Consider the following 23,662-nt stretch of genomic DNA (forward strand, 5'->3'; position numbering starts at 1 on the left):
GGTAAATCCCATACATCTTCAAAGAAAAAAAATAAACTTCCTTCTAGTTCAATTCGTATAGATTTTACACACAGAAGGTAGCTCCTTCTGACATCTACCTCTAAATTTCTTGATATAATGAGAGTACCATGTTTCCATTACTTGGTGTGCTAACTCATATTTTAGATCAAAACAATACAAAAGCCATGAAAAACATAGGAGCCAACAACAGTTATGCCATCCATTTATCAATTTTAAACCACCACTTCAACAGTTTAAAGACTCTGTGTTCTGGTTATGAAAGTCCCTTCACAGCCATAAGTAAAAAGACAGTTCTAAGATTCGGGGGTGATAGAAACAGGCAGTCAAGCTGAAAGCTTGCCTACAGGCAGGGCACCTTCAGGCAGTGCAGATCCTGGGTCTGCAGCACCATATCTGCACATAACACACCTCTAGTGTCCCGCATCCCTCCCAACCTACTGTTCTCTCTGAATAACAGATGTTTTTAGAAAGGAATGAGCAAATTCTGCATGGGAGAAGGTAAGTAGCAGCAAAGTTAGAGCCTGGGGAGTGATGGTGGGTAGGGCACTGTGGCGGGAACTTCCTGTGTTACTACCTCATGCATATTGCTGGTACTTACTGTCAGGAGGTTTGGGAGCTTTTTCTACTTTTTTTTGTTGCTCTTGTTCCTTAAAAATAACTCACCTTTTTACTCATATTGCCATAATGCAATCTGCATTGACAATCCACTTTATTTCCACCAGTAAAGGCAAGTCCAAAACATTTATTAACAAACGTGCCATGAAAAAAACTCTATCAGTTGGTTATTTAAGTGAAATACCTCAGAAGATAATGATCAGAATGGAATCCCAAATCTGCTTTGTAAAGCATCTAATAAGAGTCCTACATGGAATTTGTAAAATCCCAAGGTTCCTTCTCCTTTAAATTGGACAAGGAACCAGAAGTCTGTGAAACAAAAAGAAAGGTGGGCCCGTGAGACTGTCAGAAGCAAATCTTGAAATGGGAACAGTCTGGGAAAAGGCAGACTCAAATCATCACTGGTAAGGTATATTTGAATAGGCTCTGGTTCTATGAAAATTGGTGGCCTCAGTGACTTAGAAACAAATACGATCTTTTGAAGTCAAGAAGTGTAAGCAAAAAGCAAAAACACAAATTCTGATCTAATTTGCACAACAGGTTCAGAAAATGCAGCAGGTATCCTTGAGTTTGCATCACAGGAAATAGTGGAGTAAATATTTTTTTATTTGCAATCTCCTCTAATTAACTAAAAGTGTCCAATGGAAGCAGAAGCAGATACATCCCTGATTGTCTAAAATCTTTCATGTTTAATTTCAATTAGGAAAAGGCAGCTATGGAACAGGCATATCTTCAATGAAGAGCAAAAAATCAAGCAGAATGAATGAATGGAAAATGGTTAGTTCTTAAGTCAGCATATCATACTTCTCATTACCAAAAAAGAAGGTGTGTTTCAGTAGAGCTTTACCTTTCTCACAACGACTTCCTGTGAATCCGGAAGGGCAGACGCATTTGTTAGGGGCTACACAGGTTCCACCATATCTGCACCCTTCTTCACAGAATGCTGAAAAAGGAATATATGGGTACTATTTAAAATATTATAGGTTTGCAAGATATTAAGAAAAACATCTGAATTCTTAAGCAATTAACAGGTTCAACATATTAAAATTCAGTCCACCTGTAAACACTAAGAGAAGTAACTCAACCGACATGAGGAAAAAAATCTCAGATTAGACCGTAGGCAAACCACCTCACCAATAAAAGATTAATAACCATCTGGAAGAAGAACAGAGGGGAAAATATAATGTACGATTTTAATGGGGCTGATCTGCTTTCCATTACGCTCAATATGAGTATTACAATTGCAATGCTCTGCTGACCTAAGGAAGCAGAGTGGTCAGATGGTGTCAACTACTTTGTTCCTCACTTCTGTCAAATACACTTTAAGGAAATATCTATAAACCCATTATATTTTAAAATAATTATAATTTTTTTAAGTGTAAAGTACATTTTGTGGAATCAAGTAATGAAATAGGGTAAGGCTCATGAATGATAGCAGAGGAGAAGAGCTCAGCCACAAGATAACGCCTCTACTGAGATTTGACTCTTGACAGAGCAATCCACCAGTACTTTATAAGTGTATTTGTCCATTAACTAGGATTTGAGACACCTGATAGATCTCATCTTTCCTTGGGAGCACCGTGTGGGGTTCCTCTCACTTATAGCAGGTTTAGCAGGAAGTCCACAAGCTGTGCAAAAAGTATACCCGAAGTTATTCTTTTTTCTTTCTTTTTGTTGTGTGTGTACCAGTAACAGAACCGAGGTAAGGAAAGGAAAAAAAAAGGCAAGCATCAGAGCATGACCTATTTTGTACTGTTAACTCATGTTAGACTTTTGCTAAGGCTAAGAGCAGGCCCTGCCCTCAACACACTCCTCACTCTCTCCTAGATATTTACTGAACTTCAGAAGTTACTCAGTGGGTTTGACTGCACTTATGAGGGAACTTACAATTAATATTTAAACAGCAGCTCTCTGCATCTAAGATAATAACAGAACTGCAAAGTGTTTCCTGCGAGCTAAAATCACAGATGGAGTGTTGGCAAAGAGATGTTACAAATGCTATGAAAAGACTTAAAGTGCCAGATAACAGAAGAAATGCTTAAGATTTATTTTCCAATGCACTAAAAAGAAAAATAAAATTAATAAAGCACTAAGCATTAAAAGGAATCTTTTTGCAATTGTTAACCACTTAGAGGCAAAAAAGCGTATCATCACCTCTCTTGATTGAACCGGCAGGCTTATCTGCCTTTCTCTAAGTGTACAATTCGGAGCATGCCATACTGTTTTACGAAGGGTAACAAGCGGGGAGCACAACACTAAAGTGGTTTAGAGAATATGGCAGTAGAACATCACAAACACTCTTGCGACAGGCACAAGGCAGCAGTGTGGAGAAAGCATAGTTCTTGCCCAGTAACACTTCTGTTCATCAGCGCACACACCCCATATGGGTGTCTTCTGAAATACAGCTATTTTGAAACCAGTCAATAAGTATTTGTAGAAAAGTATACCTGTCCAGGAAGCTGAAAGTACTAGTATGAAATGCAGCTGGAAAATGTAATGAAAATGTGATGAGACTCAAAAGATTCCTTCTGGAGCTCTTGAAAGAATGTTTGCTCAGTTCTGGTCTCACCATACTCAGAGAAGGCACAAGTGAAATTCTTTATCTACATTTTTTTCTTGCTTGAAATTGAGAGTAAGCAGAGAATTTTGTTTAGTAGTAATACATTTCTGCATGACATCAAAAGAACTTGAATTTGTTGCAAAGCAGACATAAAAGGAAAAAAAATACTGGCAAAAGAAGCAAATAGTTCATCCGCAAGCTACATGCCACATTGCACTGGGAAAGAACTATGCAGGGTTCTTAAAATAAAAGTAGTCATAAAGGGCATAAAATCAGAAAATGTTTACTCTCTACAACAATCACGAGTATCCATTTAAAGTTTTTAGCGCTGACAGGGACAGGTAGGTAAAAGGACTTCAGATCTCACACACTTTCTTTGCCAACATAACTGATACTACCAACTTACTAATGTGGAATGTCTGCTTCTTAAAATAAATCCTATTCCTAGGCCTGCACAATAAGGTTGTGTTTTCTTCTGTTCCCTTTTAAGATTACTAACAGAGAAAGGCTTATGAGACAGGGCTGATGGTGTACAAGATTTTCCCATTAGTGCAAAAACTGTGTTATGTCAGCGCAGCAGCCAGGTCTTGACATCTACGGGCACAGCCAAGCATGATCCTCATCTGGGAGAGAAAGACAGGGATGTCTGCCATGGGTCAAAACTCCATCCTTCTACTCCTTCTTCAGATATATCGAAACACACCTTCGATATGCATATCCAAATGTGCTCGCACCTACTTATCAAGCATATGAAGTTCCCTTATCCTTTACGTGTCACATCTAAGCAACTTCAAACAAAAATACAAACACACACCAAACAGTATCTGTACAGGGACACTCTGAGGAAGTTCTGTACTACAGGTTCCTGTGAGAAGGGACTGTGAACAGCCCAGTGCACGAGGAGGCACCCAAGGCATTAGCCTGTTACACAGACATCAGAGGATGAAGCTGAGGAAGAAGGTGGGGGCAATGAGAAGGAAAGAATTCAATTCCTCTTTTCAATTTTTTGGCAGAAGCTGCTAAGTCCTCTGCAACACAGACTAGCTGTGCTTCTCTTTGTTGCTTAGGCTTTGGTGGATTTAAAGGAGGTGCTTCACTCTCATATTTTTAGGCAAGGGAAGAAAACCCCAAGGAAGAGTGCCAGGATTATCCTGCTGTTCCCCAGATGGTTCTTCTACAAATCCTCTAATTCTTGCATTGTAGGCTTGCAGGAAGTAAGAACATCAAAACCACAAATCTCAGAAAATAGTTAAAAATCAGAAAGTTTGTCTAAAGGCTACTTTCCTTAACTACTAGAAACAGAGCTCACAGTATTATATGCAGTACTGATAGCACGACTCTGCATTTTAAGAATGCTCCATACCTCTAATCATAGGAACTCAGTTTCAATTGCTAGCAATTTTACCAAACTTCACTTATTTGAACCATTTTCTCTAATAGTTCTGCCTCTGGCTGAAGCCTTTTACAACATTCTATCAAAATTCATTCCCGTCCAACAATGACATTTTTCCTTTACACCCTTGGCAGAAAAGATTAATTAAGGAAAATCTTTATATCACTTCTATACCTATGCCTTACAGACAAGAGGACCCAACAGGGAGCAGTTCAGTGACTGAAGAGTAAATCAACTGAAGTGCTCACACTCTCATGAAACTACCTGCTTTAGTATTTATGTTTTGTTATACACAGTATGGGCTATGGGATTGAGACCTCCACTGTGGTTTAGACTCTTCCAAACCAATCCTCTATTTGAGGGGAGGATGGAGACCACAAAACTAGAAGTTATAAACCCTGATTGTAGACTCCCTGCTAATCAAAGAGATTTAATATACAAAAGATAAATCACAGCTGGACTGTATTTTGCTAATGTATTCCCATAAATAGGTCCTTCCTCCGAAGTTATGTGCAGGCTGGCAACCTTTTTAAAAAGGAGAATGGTTACTGAATTTGCAATAAAGGTTTTATCAGGAAAATTAAGTGAAGATGCCATTAAGGTAATGTCTATGAGGGTAAACCTCCATCGTTAAGAGTCTTATTCAGTATTCTGTATGTAAAAGAAGCAGAATCTATTGATTTCAGGAGGCATTTGCCAAAGTGAACAAATCTCTGTGATGGTAATGGGATTTCTTCTTTTGAAATAAAAGCCATATAAAGATCTTTCTTAAATAGACATAATTTCTCTGCAGAGGAGGGGTTTTGTTTTTGATGCATGTCCTTGTTGATGGTGGATTTGTAGAGAATGGAAACAGGCAAAATTATAAACCTGCTGGATATGTCATTGTTGTGTTAATGTTGGAGGGACAGGGAAGTCTCAATTGCAGAGCTCCACAAAGCAGCAAGAAAGTATTCACAAAATTGGTGCCCTGCTCCTGGGCATGCACAAGCTGCAAACCCACTGCCTATGTATTTATGGGGTACAGTTTCTTCTTGCCTGTCCAGCTAAAGAGAGTTACCTCCTCTCCCAATGAGACTATTACAGACATTTCCAGGAAGGAAAAGATGAAGTTAGCGAAACCAGAGCCTCTTGAAGTGCAAAGTGTGGAATCTGTCTGACATTTTTGTAAATTTCTTTTGTTCCTCCCTAGATCTAAAGGCTGTAATGCACAAGACAGCCAGTGTGAGGGAGGCATGTCAACAGTAGCTTCAAATATTTTGTATTGTCTGTTATGGAAAACTGCAGTCTCTTCCTAGCCCCTTGCTTACAAGAACCAGGGAAAGCTGGACAGGTTGGGTTTGCTGAGGCTTAGGGCTGGCCCAGCCACTAAACACTGACAGATGCTGTCCAAGCCCTTTCCCTCCCCAAAGGTGAAGGGAAAGGGAACAAGGCAGAGACACTTATGGATTGGAAAAGGAAACTAAAACAGCTTTAATAAAACAGTAATAGTACTATTTAGTAAATAATTAAAATATTGTATTAAAATAATCGGTATTGAACCCTCAGCTTTATACTGAATATGACGTATATGGAATGGAATACTCTTGTTGGTCACCTGTCCTGTCCATTCCTCCCCTGAGGTGCAACCTTTTACTTCCTTGTGACCCCTTTTACTTCCCAGCACTCCCAGTGTGGCACACAAGATCCAGCAGTGACCTCAGTCACTATAGTAACAAGTATCAGCAAGAGCCTTTCTGCGTCCTGGTCCTTGTAGTTACCGTAAACACCAGGCGTTACCACTCCTTGTAGCAGACGCTGTCTGCAAAAACATGCTGTTAACTTCAGAAAGAGCAGCCTCTTAGAAGAAACTGAGTTGAAAAGTAAAATCACTGAACAGAATTGGTTATGTTTAGCTCAAATCAGGACAGTATTCCAGTCTCTTTTCCTACAGAGCTGAAGCAATTGTTTTGATTATTCTAATTTTTGTATGATGGCACAGTACAATACTTCACTGTGCTAATACAGAAGAGCAGGTACTACAGCATGGAATCCTCATGTTGAACAAATACCTCTGACTTTCAAGTGTAATGTAGTAATTCTTATAAAATAAAATAACAAATATTTATAAATATATAACAATACTAAAATAAGAACACAAAGAAAAACAAATAATTTCCCACAAATTTAAAGCAAAGTTACTTGACTATGATGAGATACAAAAGTCACCTTCCTAAATAAATCAGCTATATATTAACTATTTCTTGATATACACAAAAAATAAATTTTCTATAAAGCTATAGTAAAACATCATGATATTAATATCACTGTTGTTCACCTTGTGAATCAGTAGGTATCTGGGACTGCTACACAGAGCAGCATAAGAGAGAAAGTCATACCAGCTCCTCTTGTACTTGTGAAATGCTTTTTTACTGGTTTATTTTTAACAGCGTGGCCAGTAAAATGACCACGAAGTCCACTGGTATTTGGCCAGACTCAAAGATTATATGCACGGCAAGTGAAAAAAGGGACATTCAAGAAAGGCAAGGACAGGCTGAGGCACAGACTGCCTGGGTAAACAAAAATGTGCAGCTTTGGAAAAGAGATGGGCTAGCTGAACTACACAAGCAATTTGATAATCAATTGATGGAATGACCACAATTTCATTAGCTGATTGAATTTACTCAGCCAAGTACGCACAAGGTCGCAGTTGATAACAATCCAACTATGTGAGCCAAATGCCAGAATAATCAGATGATACCAGTTGCTGAGGCGGGTTTAGAGGACGGTTGAGAAAGTAAAGAGAAAGCACACAAACAATATAAGGGAAAAACAGAGGTTCTGCTTTTTCTCTGTCCTCAACTGTGATGCTATCATCTATAAAACTACAAAACTCTTCTTGGTTCAGTGAACTACATCCATCGGATACAGGGTGCCACTTATTTAACACAAAGTCTGCCAAATGCCACTGGAGTCCTTTCACAGCTGGCTGGAGTCACAGAAGGACAAATCTAGCAGGAAAGAACTGTCCTGTAGAATTTTCATCCCGCGTATTGGAGCAGGAAGGGGAGTGGGAGTCAGTCTGGCAATCAGGAGGAGAACACATCTGAGACTGGAAGACAAATCCTAAGCTGGGCAGTTCATCACCGTTGTGAGTGGCTTCTCACCTAATCTGTGCTTCAGATTGCATGTGATACGTATGACAGTTAGTTCAGTTTAAGAGGAGCCTATATATCTCACATCTTCTAACAGCTGATCATAAAGTTATTATTCCTGATTTATATTTCTAGAGATTTTGCATATAACAGGTACTTTATGAACATAATTAGCATACTGGCTGCCTAGTATAGTCAAAGTTCAAAATTCTGGTAGTACTTAGAGCTAGGTCTGAACAAAGATCAATGAACTCAGAATTAAGGTTTGGAGACGGGGCTTTTTCAAAGGACTCAGAAGAGCATGAAGGAATTATTTCAAATCTTGGAGGCAATGCACAGTGAGAGTAAAGGCAAAACAGGAAAATACCTAGGAAGATTATAAAGAATAATGAATATATTGGGAAGACATTATGTCAAAGATATTAGATGCAGGCATACATATATACTGTGTAAGAGAGAGTGTGTGTATTTGCATACAATATAGTATTCACTGAAGTGGTGAACTAATATTGTAGAGTTTGTCACTAGGCTATTTTAGCTGATGTAGCAGTGAATCTTTTCAAGTACCCAGTGCTGTGTCACACAGCACTTCCAAAATTAAGATGAAGGTGAATGTGGAAGGCTGAACATATCTCTCAGAAGGCACTGAGCTCTTAGTAGTGGGCCCTTTCTTTGCTGTTATATGATGTTAAATTCTCTGGGTGCTTGGTGTTTTGCTTGACTGACATGTAATCAAGTTGTGGCCATTTGTACTCAAGAAGCAAGCCATTCATCTGGGTGCTTTCAGGGTGGCCTCAAGTGCTATTTTGCTGGAGATGCCAGATTTTTTTGAAAAATGAAACATCAACCCCTTAAAATTAGTACAATGAATCACAATGATAAATACTAACAATTTCCTTCGTATTATCCCAATAATGGAACTTATTTTGGAACGTGTAAGTTATCCACCTTGATCAACACATTTTCACCTAAAATCTTTCCTAATGGGCAAACGAACTTTATTTCATTAAATTAGTTCAGAAAGCATACTGAATGGACAGAATCTGTCTGTTCTACTTTACTGATAAAAAGACATATGTGAAACACTTATTGATGTCAAGCATATTTTATGGCTCTGAGGAAAGATATGTGACAATTTTCTAAAATGTATATGAAAAAGATCAATAGAAGCAGTAAGAGACAAAAGTAATATAATAAAATTTGTCCTGTGATATATTGCACGTTTGAAAGCATCTCTCGCATCACCAGGTGATTCTGTGCTAAATAAATATTCTTGTTGCCGTTTTAGTGCCCTGCTTCCTCAAGGCTACACTCTTCAATATTTTTAGTGCACCATTTTAAGTCAGCTGCAGCTGTCTGTCTGGCAACCTAATACTAAGCACGACAAAATAGGGCAGAATACTTCCACAACCCAGATGAAAATCATCTTTCAAAATTCAAGTCAATGGTTAAAACTGCAAAATCAAACTAATATTTACTTTGAGCAATGACATGACATATATTATTAGAGTTTTTCTTCGTGCCTTTTCAATGTGCTTATTATACTCCCTCTTTTAAAAAAAAAAAAAAAAACAAGCAGGTATAGAATAAGTTATACTTACCGACATAATAAATTGTAATTTTATGGATTTTAAAGTACAGTGGCTTTATCAAAACGAATCACACAGAGGAACACTTTCCTAAAATAACCTGCAATCATTACAAAGCAAGCAAGAAAGAAAAGATGTGAAACTTATGACCTGCTTCCACTTTGGCTGTGATAGTGTAGCTTACAGTTTCTTTAGAAATCAGCTATGCTTAATCAATCTTACAATAAAGAACCATGTTCTAGAAGCACAATAGAAGCATTTTCCCTTGCCTGACCTATTATCACAACTTTAGAAAGACCTTGATTCAAATCTCATTGAACTCATTGGAAAAAAAATGAATTCAATCAACAGTGGATATAATCTTAGGTCTGTTTGACCTTAGTACAGTACACGGAATATTCAGACAAGATAAAAATGCTTTTCTAGCTCTGTGTGTTTTGCAGTTCCCTTCCACACTCCACAGACACATCCAGCACATCATTAGCGGGATTATACCCTAACTTAAGAGGTATACGGTCTTTAAATTCACTCTTCTTGCTTTGCCCTGTAGCACTGATATGTACCTTCAGCAACAGAACACAAGTCTATTTACCTGTAAGAAACACTCTGTCTCAGTGTGAAAGATTTAGTCTATCTTGCTTAAAGTAATGCCACCTCAAATAATCATGCATTATTAAAAACACCAGAATATTGAAAACACTGTTAAAAAAAAAAGTCTAAAATGGTAATAAAGCATTATTTTATGGTAATTCTCTATGAAGAACACTATCTGTTGAAATCATAAGGAAACTTTAAGAAAACATTTTTAGTCATGGCTGGAAGCGAGCGTGTCGCTTGAGTGCAATTGAAGCCTCTGAAGTGTTACATTCAGCAACATTCTTTTGAAGGTTGCTGGTATCTTATTGCAAGCATAACAATCAAAACTGAAAAGAAATACTCATTTTGATAGCTGCACAAAATATGCAATAGTAAATCAACGAATTCTTGAGAGCATTTAGCTATCTGAAGGTGACATTACTGGCAGGGAGAAGAAGAAAAGCGGAAATAAAATGGCAATGGGATTTTCTGGTCTGAAACAACAATGTGTAAAGACAAATTTACAAACACATTAGGAGACCTTGAGCAGTGTATCTGTAGACAAGCACACTAAACTGTAGGTGTTCTCTCTCATTATACTTGTGGTATGCTGCAAGTAACAGCTGCAGTGGTGTCTCTGGAAACATTTTCTAACAGGCTTTTGCATCACCTTTTAAGTCCCACTCATTCTGCCAGAACACTCCACTCAAACTCCAACGCCTTTTTCACAGCACAGCTGCGTTCTACTGACCAGCACCAGAAGGAGGGAATTGTCAGGTCCTGAGATCAGAGTCCTCTGACTGCACAAGAGGAAGGACTTCAGTGCCTGAAGCCTTCAGAGCTCAGCCACAATACCCACCGGCCCTCACTCCTTATCAAGAAAGATGCCATGTTAGATACAGACGTTTCCCCATTAAGGAATAGAATTAAGAGCTAATCTCAATTTACAGAATCTAGTTTACTTTGTAGTCTTCGACAGATAAAGGTCTGAATTCACTAAAAGACACTGCCAAGAAGGCAATCAAGAGATGAAAAGCCCTGTATCCCATCAGCAATGCCCCAGGGTATTCTGTCTCATTCAAATCAAGTTTATATGAGGGAAAGAAAGAAAGAATGAATAACAAAGAAAACAACGAAGGGAGCCTGGAGGGATGGGGAAGAGACTCAGACACACTGCTAGAACACACCGCACTAAAGAATGGATTCTCTTAGGTCTGGATAACTTTTGCACTCCTACACTTCTGACCTTCGCATTTGTTGGATTAAAAAGAGAATGCAAATAACTATTAATAGGATGTAATTAATCTCAGTTCTTATCTGCATCTTAAATCAGAGTTTTTCAGTAGCTAAAATATTAACTGAAAAAGCAGAGCTTTCTAAAAAATAAAAATGGTACATTTTAGCAATTATTTTAATCTTCCCAGTGGCAAAAGACATGTTCATCTCAACATAGGAATTTACCTAAAAAAAAAATCCCACCAATAGGTTTTATCCAAAAGAAAAAAAAGAGAAAAAACTTAAAATATTTTGATTTACCTGAGAGAGCCACCAGATTTTTCAACAGGGGAAAAAAAGAAGCACTGAAAAGTGATATTATTCTCACCACTACCCAGAAATTTCAGTGTAAAGGCATAAAGGCAGAGATTGCATTTGCTCAAGCTGGTGTGACAGCAGGTGTGATATGCATCACCATCAGCCTTATAATCATCATAATATGTTGCTTTTACATAAATCCTTTTATCTCAAGCTTTTACACATTATGAACAATTAAGCCTTACAACCCCCCAGCGAGGAAGACGCATTAAGAACCTGAACCTGCTAGGCACTTTTTCAGATGAGAGTTAAGTACAGAAATATAATTTAATAAAGAACGCGTTTAACAAGTACGAGCAGAAAAGCAAATATAATCTCTGTGTGTATAATCTTTGACTGAGCCAAGAGCATTTTAGAAACCCAAGGGGCCACACTCTCTGCTAGTGTCAATTAGTAAATCTATATCGATTTACACAGTGACTAGGAATTTACCCCTAAATTCTTAAGCTACAAGACTCTAAGGAGTACATCTCTGTCACAGTTTATAAGACCATATTGCTGATTTGTGTCCTTACATATAACCCTAATTACGCAAAGATTTTTGCTAATATCTAGAAGGCATGGACAACGCTGACTTAAGTTTCCGCCACCTGTTCCCCCTCTCTGCTATTTTTTCGACAGAGAACTCACTGGGTAGTAACATCCTGGGGAATGGTACAGGGAAAGGAAGATGAAGTACAGGTCCTCGGTTGCTTCTCACAAAGCAATGCCACCTTGGTCACAAACCTCACTTCTATGATTCTGCATCACTGCGTTCTATATTTCGCCACATCACAACACCACATGTTTCAAGAAATCCAAGTAATGAAAAATCTCTACAACTGGCTCAAGTATGCCTTAAAGGTGCTGGAACTTTTCAAAAGTGCAGTACTTAAAGCTCGATGTGTCTGGCCAAAACTTTCTTCCTAGAAGCATACAAAACATTCCAGATAATGATGCCCTATAACTTGTAGCACCACAGACCGTATGCCATATACATGTTTTTAGTACTTTGCATTCATTCATTTAGAATGATAAGGTTTAACATAAATGTGAAATATCCTTCTTCTGCTTTAGTCCGCTAACGGTAGGCAGTATATTCTTAATGTAGAAAAAATAAAGCACCATAAATGGCAGCTGTAATCCTTCCATCAAGTACAGTGTATGCTGCTAATGGAATATGTCTTCAAAACAGATTTCCAGTACCACCACTTTATAATATCATTTTACAATGTTTAGTTTGCAAAAATTGACTACAAGAACACTTGCTGTATTGCTTGGCAATGCAACATTTAATTTTATGGTGCATAAAATGCATTTCTCTTAACAGATGTATCAGTTCCCTGATATCATGACTAAACTGCTTCATACCCATTAAATGCTGTGTGTGGAACTAGCAAAGTTATGGTTGTTTATTTTTGTTGTAGCACACACTTCAACTTGCTTATAACATCACACTTCCCTAAATAACAACAAACAGGTTTTTCTGCTCTTAGGAGGCTTAATCATGTGCACATCATATATACTCTTACATACATTTGGTGGTTATGCACAGAAAACACCCCAGCTATGCATATTAAAGTGCCTAAGAATTACAAGAGTGTTTGTAGAGAAAAAATTACTAAAGTAAATAAACAAATTCTAATTTTTTTTAAAAAACCCCACAAAATTAAATTCAGCCATTGATTTGGGAGAGGTTAGCCTCCTTCCCAAATTTTTGTTAAATATCCCATTAAATCACATCTTGGGGAAAAACAAAAAAATGAAAAAACAACGAATTTTGCTCTATGTTGGAAAATTTTAGAAGAGCGAGAATATAATTTAATTGCAATATTCCCTGACTAAATTCAGCAAGAACCACGTGCATGTTTCACAGTTCTTTGAACTGAATGGCTTTGGGGCTCCACCACAGCCACAGAGCAGCCGTAGCACTGCGCAGTCCTCGGCAGACACCACACTAACATTAACGCTTGAGAAGTGATCTGAAAGAAAGTTTTATGACCTGATTTGTGGAAATTCTTTGCTATGTAAGTTGTGACATGAAAGGGTTCATTTAATTGTTAGCTTTTCCAGCTACCTGCTGCAACTGACTTCTCTAAAGGAGAGGGAGGCGGTTTTGGAAATGGTTACTCTTTCTGTACATGCCTGTTTCTGTTCTCAGCGTCCCTCATACCGAAGATTTCTACAGTCTGACACCGGCAGCTCTGGCAGACGCTGAGCTCCCACTTCTACAAAACACAAACAATCTTAACCCCCACGTCACACCCTCCTGTACAGCTTACTGAAGCATCGATAGGTTTCACTAAAATCTTAGTGAAAGAAAGTTTCAGAAAACATGCTCTTTGAATCTACAAGTATCAAAAGAATAAACGCATGAACTCCACAAAGCTTGTGTTCTTTGAAGCAACTGACAAAAAGGAGTGATTCTGTGAGAATTAACTTGCTTAAAATACTGGGGTTCAAGCACTGACAGGAAGCTACAGAGGAAATACGTGAAGACAAAAAGAAAATTACTAGATTGATGCAAAGGCAACACTGAGCAATCAGAATCTAGACTGGAAAGGAGACTACTTCAGATCTTGTTTATTTTATCCATCCAGTGTAAATGATGCTAAAGGGGAATGTACCTTGCAAGGCAATAGCAAAATATTTTAGTACTCATGGTCACATTAAAAATGTGACTTACCAGGTATGAGAAATATAGCAATACTCCACTATGACTCCTAAAATCATTATAAACATGATACACCGTAGTATATTTTTTCACGTAGTACCTAGTCTTCACAGATCTCACTGGAAATCAGCATGGCCTAAGCAAAATTCTAAATGAGAGTTTGTTTAACACCAAAGCATATTACTCAAGCCAAGAATGAGATACAGACATTTAGCACAGAGACCTATATCGGACACAACAGATTTATTTAGAAGACACTCATGTTTTCAATCATGTGTGCTAAGCTGAAAACATACTTAATAATACCAGGTAGAAAATAAAATGAAAGAAGTAGCACTGCAAGTACTTAAGTATTTGTTGCCTCAGTAATAGTAACTCCAGCAGAATAACGGAAACTACTGAAATCCCATACACACTTCATCTCCATTCAAGTAAAAATGAAAATCCTGAAATCTTAAACTTAGAATGTTCTCACACAGTTGGCTGAGTACAGAAGTCACTTCTGTTTAAAGACACTTTTTGAGCCAAATAAAGTTTGACCGTAAAAATAAAGAAGTATGATTTCACTGAGCAGCAATCAAGTGGTCATCTGTAATGTACACTGTCAAAAAAGTCTAACTGTGGGAAAAAGATGCTCTCTGAAACTTTATTTACGCTATTTTTACATTGTTGTTTTCTTTTTTTCCCAAAAAATATCTCTATAAAATTACCAGGTGTGTTCTATGCTCTGAATAATACTGCATAGGACAAGGAAATAAAACTTTTACAGGTTATACAATTAGTGATTAATAATAAACAAATATTACTGCTGCTGGATAGTATCAGACGAATGGTGTTCTGTTTTTACATAAACAGAAAACTTTAAACAAAAATATACACTTGCCAGAAAGTAAGTTTCTAGTTAAAAAGAGTGTCATTCTTGTGTGTACCAGAGCTGACACATCAAGATTTCAGGAGCTGACATGTCATTCTGAAGCCAGAGTTCTGGTGATCGTAGAGATACCAAACAGGCTTAAGGAAAGTAATGGACAGCAGAGAGAAATCTCCTGCCCAGGAGTGTGCAGCCTGACAGGAATGTGGTGTCTCTCTTCTGAAAGGCAAGCCAGAGCCTCAAGTCATTTGTTCGTCCCCAGAATAGTGTCCGCAAAATAAGATTCCTCAGACTGCCATGCCTGTAGCAGACTGCCACAGACTACCATGTCTAAACCAAACCTTTTAAACCATGGTCTCTGTGGCATGTTCAGCAGCACAGGAATTTAAAGCTCTAGGGGGTTGGCAGAACATCCAGAACTATAGGGTAAGATAAAAGGCAGTGCATTTCTTACAGTGGAGTATGAGATGCAAATAATACTGGGATTTTGCTATTTCCATTTAAAAGCTCTGCTTTTTCAGGATCCACAACCTCATTTACTTAAGTGCCCTGATACTGGTCAATTAAGACATTAAGAAGCTGAACAAAGATGCTTCAGGAAGAATTGATTCTTGATGTTTTCAGAAGAAGCATAAAGGAATAAGATACTTCTCTATCACTTACAAACTCAAGGGAATTCAGCCTAGGTCATTCACCTATTGCTTTGTACTTTGTTATTGCCGAATAAATCAACAAATCTAGCACCACAATACAATTTTTACAGTGGCTTATATCTGCTTTTATCTGTACTGTGCCACTGAGGAGGTACTTCAGTGAAATGGGAGCATTTCTCAGAGCTGCATATGAAGTTTGGTGAAGCAAACGAGATTACAAGACTCACCATGTGCAAACTTGTAAGTAATCTGCATCAAACTAAAAATGTTGTGACAGACCAGAAGCAAGACAAATAAACGAGGTATCCCGTGGGAACAATAAACACTCAAAACACCCAGTCAAAATGTGATAGTAGTCACTCATGAAAAAGCAAAATATCACAATGCAATAGCACCATATGACAACCTCCAAAATAATTTTGCAGCCAAGATAAATAGAGGTAGTTTCTTCAAGTTCAATTATCTTAATTGTATTCTGTGGCACATAAAATTCACATACTGCACCTTGGCACTTCAGTACTGTATATATCTCAAATAAAACTGTAGCAAGCATTGCTCAACATTAATAAATACTATTCAATACTCCTGAGCAGAGGGCAGGAAAAGTTAGTATTAGGACCTGAAATTATACTAACTATACCCTACTGCATTTGAAAAGTGTTGTAATAAAATTCATGTTTTACATTTATTTTTTACAGCAAGAACTTCTCTAAAACAAAAATGGAACATGAAAATTTAGAACAACTTTGACGCCCTTTTACAACATCCAGCAGGTCGCAGAGATCCAATGAAGTGGAAATCTAACACATTAGCATTTTGATTATGCACCGAGTAAGATCACGCAGCTCAGATCCGGAGAGGCTGCCCTCTCTACTGTCCTAATCCCCGAGTGTTTTAATCTCCAAGAAGAAAAGCGTAAAGATGCTTACTGAAGAAAGGAAACCTGGATGTGATCTCGACTGGTTTTCTAATAGCATTACCATCACATCAGGAAATCTTTCTAAATCTCCACAGTTTTGAAGCAGTCTCTTTCTTTTTTTCCTTTTGTCTCTTTTGATGAACATGCGGTGACTCTACCTCTATTATTATCAACTTCTGTGTATTCCTGTTAAGTACAGTCTTCATGAGAATATGTGTACTGGGAGGGGGGCGGGGGGGAATCCTGAAGCTGAGACATTGCTAGAAGCAGCAACGCTTTAAGAAGTTACTGGAGTGAGAAAAGAGATCCACAGAACAGTTAGTCAACATGGAATTTTTGTTTCCACTTGGCCAGCCTCTGAGATTTGCCATTTGGACTAATCATAGTCTTTGGAGGAACTCCAGATTCTTTAATACACTCAAAATCCATCCTGTTGTTTCTCTTGTTTTAAATAGGCAGAGGCAAATAGTGCATTATCATCAAGTGCACTAATTGATCTAAATGCAGTGTAAACTAAATTAATGGGGCTGGAAATGCTGGAAAAATTAAACACAGCATTCTTAATAAAGCTGAAAATAGCTTAATAAAGCTGAAAACAGGATCCAAGCATCCTAAGGCATGTTTATTTCTGTTTAAATAGATGTCTTCCTGTAGACTGTTATCAGCTCAGCAGGAGCCTTACAAGAGAGGCATTTTTCTCATTCTGTGCATTTTAAGTTACATTTCTATGAAGTTCAGCCTGCCTGTAAAAGCTGCTGCCATCCATTTAAAACCCAAAACTGTCGCAAAGTAACGACAATATTCTGAGAGCAAGTGAGCTGCAATTCTAAGCTCCAAATTCTACCTAAATCTTTATCTCAAAAATGGGAGTTTGCAGACCTGTCTTGCAGATGGTGAGTTATGGCACACAAAAGGAAGAGCTCACCTAATGGAACAAGAAGGAATAAATCCTCATTAGAAATATTTTCTGTTAAATAAATGGATTGTGGAAGTGCCTGGCTGGCAGCAAGGCACTGACTCTACCTTTCTTCTTTGTTGCTGAAAAGAGTCCATCACATCAGCAGGTGTCACAATGCATGAGGCTAAATAGAGCTTTGCTTGGTAAGCACACGCTAAACTGTACGTGAGAGGTCAAAGCACCCCAGGCCCAAGTAAGAAATGGCCAAGGGGTCAATACAGTCTCTTGAGTTCTTTCTGAAAAGAAGGAATGCCAGCAAGGCTTCAAGAGTGTGTCCAACAGGGAACTTCATAGAATCATAGAACGGTTTGGGTTGGAAGGGACCTTAAACATCACCTAGTTCTCACCCTCTGCCATAGGCAGGGACACCTCCCACTAGACCAGACTGCTCAAAGCCCCATCCAACCTGGCCTTGGACACTTTAAGCAAGAAGGCATCCACAACTTCTCTGGGCAACCTGTTCCAATGTCTCACCACCCTCACAGTAAAGAATTTCTTCCTTAGATCTAATCTAAATCTACCCTCTTTCAGCTTAAAGCCATTACCTCTTTTCCTATCACTACATGCCCTTGTAAAAAGTCCCTCTCCAGCTTTCTCGTAGGCCCCTTCAGGTATTAGAATTCTGGCTGCTATAAGTTCTCCCCAGAGCCTTCTCTTCTCCAGGTTGAACAACTCCAGCACTCTCAGTCTGTCTTCATAGGAGAGGTGCTCCAGTCCCCTGATCATCTTCGATCAAACTTGGAGATTTTCTTAAACTCCATGCAAGAGAAGGGACAGATATATTGTATTTCTCTTTTCAAAGAGTTTCAGAAAGTAACACAAAGTAGAAAGATGCAAAGGAAGAAGACAACAAATGAAACGAAGTTGGGATGTATGAAAGTGACCAGAAAAGATATAAAACAATGGTCCTGACTCAGTTTAGAATTATAATTCTCAACTGTACAGATTATGAAAGGATTTAACTTGTAAAATTAAGGGTAAAGATACTGTCCCACTATTTCTAGCACTTACAAATTGATCATTCACTCTAATGATTACTGCTCTTCAAACCATATTGCAGCAAAGATGTTACATGTACAGAAACTTCATAAACTAGAAGCAAGAAAAAACCAGCATTCTGCAGGTCTGCTGAAAATAAGAAATATCCAAGGACTGAAACACCAACGACTACTCTCCCAAATAACCCTCTGAGTTGGCAGATCAGTTTAAGGCATAATGCTTTCAAGTCCAGAAGGCTATTACATGCTGTCATCTTCCTCATTTATGCCACTGGCATATGCCCAACACAGATACAGTACTGTTTAGTTACAGCTTGGCCTTTTACACATTTAATGATGGCCACAGATGTAAGGGGTGGCAATTTGAGTGGAACACTCCTGCAATAAAGCTAACATCATATATTTCTAATATGCATCACAGCTTTTCCCCAAAGCCTACTGCAGCTTTGATAAGTACACATATCAGTAATGGACAAAATTCAACCTCTGAATTTTCAAGTGAGGTATGAACAACAAAGTAGTTCAATGGAAAGGAGAAAGTCTAAATATTATCCACAGGAGTCTACAGTCCAGCTTACTCTGTCTAAGAAGAACTGAGAAAAAAATGACAAGGTATTAGAGAAGATTCACTACAAATGAAAAAAAAAAAAGGCTTGCACAGAAACCTGCTTATTAAGGAAATTTAAGGTCACATCTAGACTAGCCTTGCCTGCCTGCCACAGGACATTACATATGCCTATGGGTAACAAGGAGGCCAGTTTGCACTTGATGTCACCTATCAACAGGGAACCCCATGCTGACTGTTTAGGGGCTGTCTTCTCAGTGTCAAAACACACAAGCCTCAGAAGAATTAAACAGAAACAAATTCTCTTGGTACTGGATAATATGAAAAGGGTCCTAATATACCAAAATAAGCAAACAAAAAAACCCTCACAGCAAGATGAAATTTAACGAAGCTGAACAAAAGGCTCAGTGAGAGTGTAAGTTGAGTACAAACTGGTATAGACCTACACTGGTATTCTGATAGTGTCTTTCAAAAAAGATGAAAAGCAGTCACAAAACACAGCTCAACTAGTTCTAACTAGTCTGATCTGCTTGTACTCAGAACCTCTTCTGCTATTTCCACTCTGACCTTACTTCAGCAGGTCAGTCTTTCTGAAATGGACTATTCTCATTTAAAGGAGGATTTCCTTTCCTCCACGACACAGTTGCTGCCTGAAAAAGTCAGTTGTACCCTGTCAGCAGAACCATGAATGAAAAACTTGGCTGCAGCACCAATTCCAAACCTAGAAGATGTAGAGGCTGAAAGAGCATCTCTGGGACATTTACGAACTAAAGAAGTTTCAACAAATTTAGACCACATCATCGTGCTGGTGTTTCCATTGAGGTTGCCAGCTGCGATGAAAATGAGAGTGACTGGGAAGTAGCCCGAGCACTGACAAATGCCTCAGCTCCTCTCCAAGACCCAAATACCCAGCAATGCTTCTGAAGAGGTACCATCTCCCCAGTACAAGTTTTCAACCTACGTATTGACCAAAACTATCAATGAGTGTATTAAAAAGGGGTGTAAAAAAATGATTACTTTTTTTTCCACCCCTCGCCAAGGGTCTTACTCATCAGCAGCTCTGAAGTCTTTCAGGCAGCTACATTTTCTTTACCAAAGTAGTACAAAAATACACAGAAGGCTTCAAAATAGTCAGATGGACATAAAGCTTCATCTCACTGACATACAATGGTAGTGGAATAAAAGGACAATATAATCACCAAGTCTCTAATATTTTTTGCAGGGCACCCTTACTGAAGAAATGTCTGAAGAATTTCTACATTTCACTTCTATGGTTTGTCTAGCCTTGACTATGTTTGAAACTTCTGAGAAAACGACACCTGGAAATAGAAGAAGCTAATAGCGTATAGGCAATCCCCGGGATTTGTTGTTTCCCATATGCAACCCCTTGTGCACTCGCACCAAGATCTACACTGTGTTGCTCATTTGGCATCACAAGAATATGAATATTTTGATCAAGAGGAAAACTAATAGGATGCTGTTGTGATGCACTACGAACCCTTGAACTTGTAAACACTGCAACAACAAAAATACAATTAACTCACAGAAATTATTTCAGTCATAAAATCGTCCTAGTAATACTGAAAGGGATGCTTCTGCCCAGATCCATGTTAGAGCTGACATGACGTTGTGTGGAGCAGAGAGGAAAAGATATTGTGTTAGAATGCTTTTAGCTCTGGAAGAGAAACTGTGCATTTAGACTGGAATTAGACGAAATCTAATAGATATGGCTTAGCCAGTCTCTCAAATAGGAAAAATGCATTTTCCTGAACCATTGACTGCATTTCTTCCAAAGAGATGCTGGAATCCTGTTTAACCCAACTGCAGCTGCAGAAAATGCTGTTGGCTTTTGGGATTTCTGCACAATAATGCTGAAATCTCTTTTCTTGTCACTCTGCTGCAGCAACATTCCATTTAGGAGATATTCACTTTTTAGTCTCTTTTGCAACAGACATTCATTTACATCTATTTTACATGAACTAAATTTGGCACTAACTGTAGTAGACCAGATGCTTAAATGATACAAGAGCTGACTGCAGTGCTCATCTTTATTTACTGCTCTGGCTTAAGCTGTATTGATTTCTAAACATTTGCATATATGCTGGTGAGATCTGATTATTTTTTTCAGTAACTTTAATCGGATGAATTTCCTTTTTCCTTATTCTGATCATGTCACTGAATTTGATTTCTGGTTTTAACTTCTCTTTACTCAGTTCCGAATAAATATACTCATGGACAAGCATCAATTTAATCTATAGAGTCAGTATTTTTTCCAGGTAAGAACAGGATGGGTGCAGGGGTGTTTCTTGTTTGGTTGGCTTTTTAAGCCCAGCCTCAGTTAGATTGTCCATACTTTCTTTCTTTAAAGAACACAACATTGTGTGTAACAGCTGCACTTGACCAGTAGATGAAGTGAGGCTTTTTCATCGAGAGTTTTCTTTCAATGAAAGAATAGGGTAGGCATTTTCTTGTGGGTTATTTTTTCTTGCTTTTTCATGTATGTACTTACATACTGAGATCCATGTCTCATAGATACACAAATGAGAAAAGCCAAGTAAAACAGCAAGATAAACTAACATCTTAAACCACAACTCCCATCACTTTGATCATATCTAAGGCAAAATATTCTGAGGTGAGAGTGAGATATCTGTTACACGCATCCTTGTGCTACCTCATCCACATAGTTATACGCACCACTAAAGAAAACCTGTTTCTAGTTTCCATATGAAATAAGATATTAAATGTTCTCAGCCCTTCATTTACTGCTTCCTCCAAAGAGTTTCATTCACATTTTTGGTTCAATGCACTTAACTGTTAGGTTAGATTTCTTACCCAATAATCCAATTCTTAAACATACATAGAGATTTTCTCTTTTTGATCCTATGCATTGAAACATAAGCCACATCTTTATTATGCCTTTTTAACACCTGAAAACAGCACAGTTCAGCTAAAAAGCACTTGTCATCTTGCACCTCCTCATTAGCAGGAGACCTTGACCTAGTATAACTTATCACTGTCAGAAAACTGTTTCTTCCCTGTATTTTAGAATCATGCTCATGGACTGACAAGATATGTGGCACTGTCTTGGTTTGGTATCAATCATCTCACCAACTTATCTGTCATCAGGTAGAAAATTCCACATACCAGTCATGGAGAACTTACATGTGCAGGGCTGGATCCAGTCATGGTGCCTATGGGCAGGACCAGAGATCGTTCTGACCCCCATGGTTGGGCCATGGCTGCAGCCAGAGGAGCTGCTTGGTATAAGATACCAGCACATACCATCTCTCATGCAGGTGGTGTCCCACTGCTCTTCTGGGTGTGCACAGTAGCAGTAAACAACTAAGATCTTGCCTAATAAACACTGTCATGGTGACTTGTAATGATAATCACACCCTCTCACACTGTTAGACAGCTAACCGTGAAACAGAGCATGTGAAGTTTTGCTCAGAAGTGCTGCTCCAGCTGCCACTGCAGCAGCGTAAGAAATTACCAAATCCTTGCGGCCCAGCCCTGCCCTTTCCCATCCCAAGGCTGTTCTCCCTTCAGATTTGTCAGTGAAATAACTGTATATAGAACCAGTCATTAACCTTTACTCGAATGGTCAGAAACCTTCTTCTAATTTCCAATTTGAACTAATTCATTTAAATTTTGTATTATTTGCTCTTGCAGTAAGCGCCCTTTAAAAAGTTCTTCTTCCTTGATGTTTATCTCTCATTGAATAAAGTACGCATAACTCTTCACAAGCTTTATTCTGCTAGGCTAAAAAAACCAACTCTCTCTAATCCATTTTTATCAGATGGATCGTGCATTCCTGCACACATGCTTGCAGCCATCACTGAACATGTTCCCAGTTTAAAACGATGGTTTTGGAACAGACATGACAGAACTATACAAAATATCTCCAATGAGGTCTTAAATGATTTCTTGTACAATATTAAACCTTCTTTACTTCTAGTAAAAACAATTCACCTTTCAGCTGCATCACAGTAGAAGCTCACTCTCACCTCCTGTTCAAGCAACAGACCAATACCACCTTGCCTTCTATGTCACTCCAAAATGTCAAGCCCCATTTGCAGAGAAAAATTCCCTGTAATCAGCTTCAAAGAGTTCTTAGGCTATTATAGTATTTAAAGTGGGTGATTACTTAAATCCACAAGGTGATACAATTCTTCCTGGAGGAAAACTTAGGGTGAAAGTCTTCACAAAACCCCCATAAGTCATCATTAATATATTAATTGTTAAGGTTAATGAGTCATTTTTTAGTCCCTTGAATGGCGACTCGCCATGCTATCTACTACCTTTCACACTATGTCCTTAGTACTTATCCTCTAATCAAGTAACGCCCTGCAAGAGACCTAGATCCATCCTCACAAGTTCAGTGCAAAGGCTCCTGAATTTCAAAGACTTGAATGAGGCCCATAGCAGCTGTGGCAGAGTTAACATTGCTGAAAGAAGCACTCGATATTTTGGGAGATAGAAGTATCAACACACCCAAGAAGCTTTTTGCAATTAGACTACTTAGACCTTCAAGGATCAATAATTTCACAGACCTCAGACTTTT

The 23,662-nt window shown here is 38.3% G+C and overlaps 1 protein-coding gene across 1 annotated transcript in view; it reads right to left on the reverse strand.

Moving 5' to 3' along the window:
• NELL1 (NEL-like 1 (chicken)) overlaps window positions 1–23,662 on the reverse strand; it is a 251,715-nt gene that overhangs the window by 56,938 nt on the left and 171,115 nt on the right. The window contains exon 13 of the mRNA XM_009875157.1: window positions 1,484–1,579. Within this exon, the coding sequence (XP_009873459.1) occupies window positions 1,484–1,579 (96 nt within the window). The remainder of the gene's footprint in view (window positions 1–1,483; window positions 1,580–23,662) is intronic.

The sequence above is a fragment of the Apaloderma vittatum genome, unplaced genomic scaffold (assembly GCF_000703405.1).
Source record: "Apaloderma vittatum isolate BGI_N311 unplaced genomic scaffold, ASM70340v1 scaffold11538, whole genome shotgun sequence".
In the NCBI taxonomy this organism is placed as follows: domain Eukaryota; kingdom Metazoa; phylum Chordata; class Aves; order Trogoniformes; family Trogonidae; genus Apaloderma; species Apaloderma vittatum.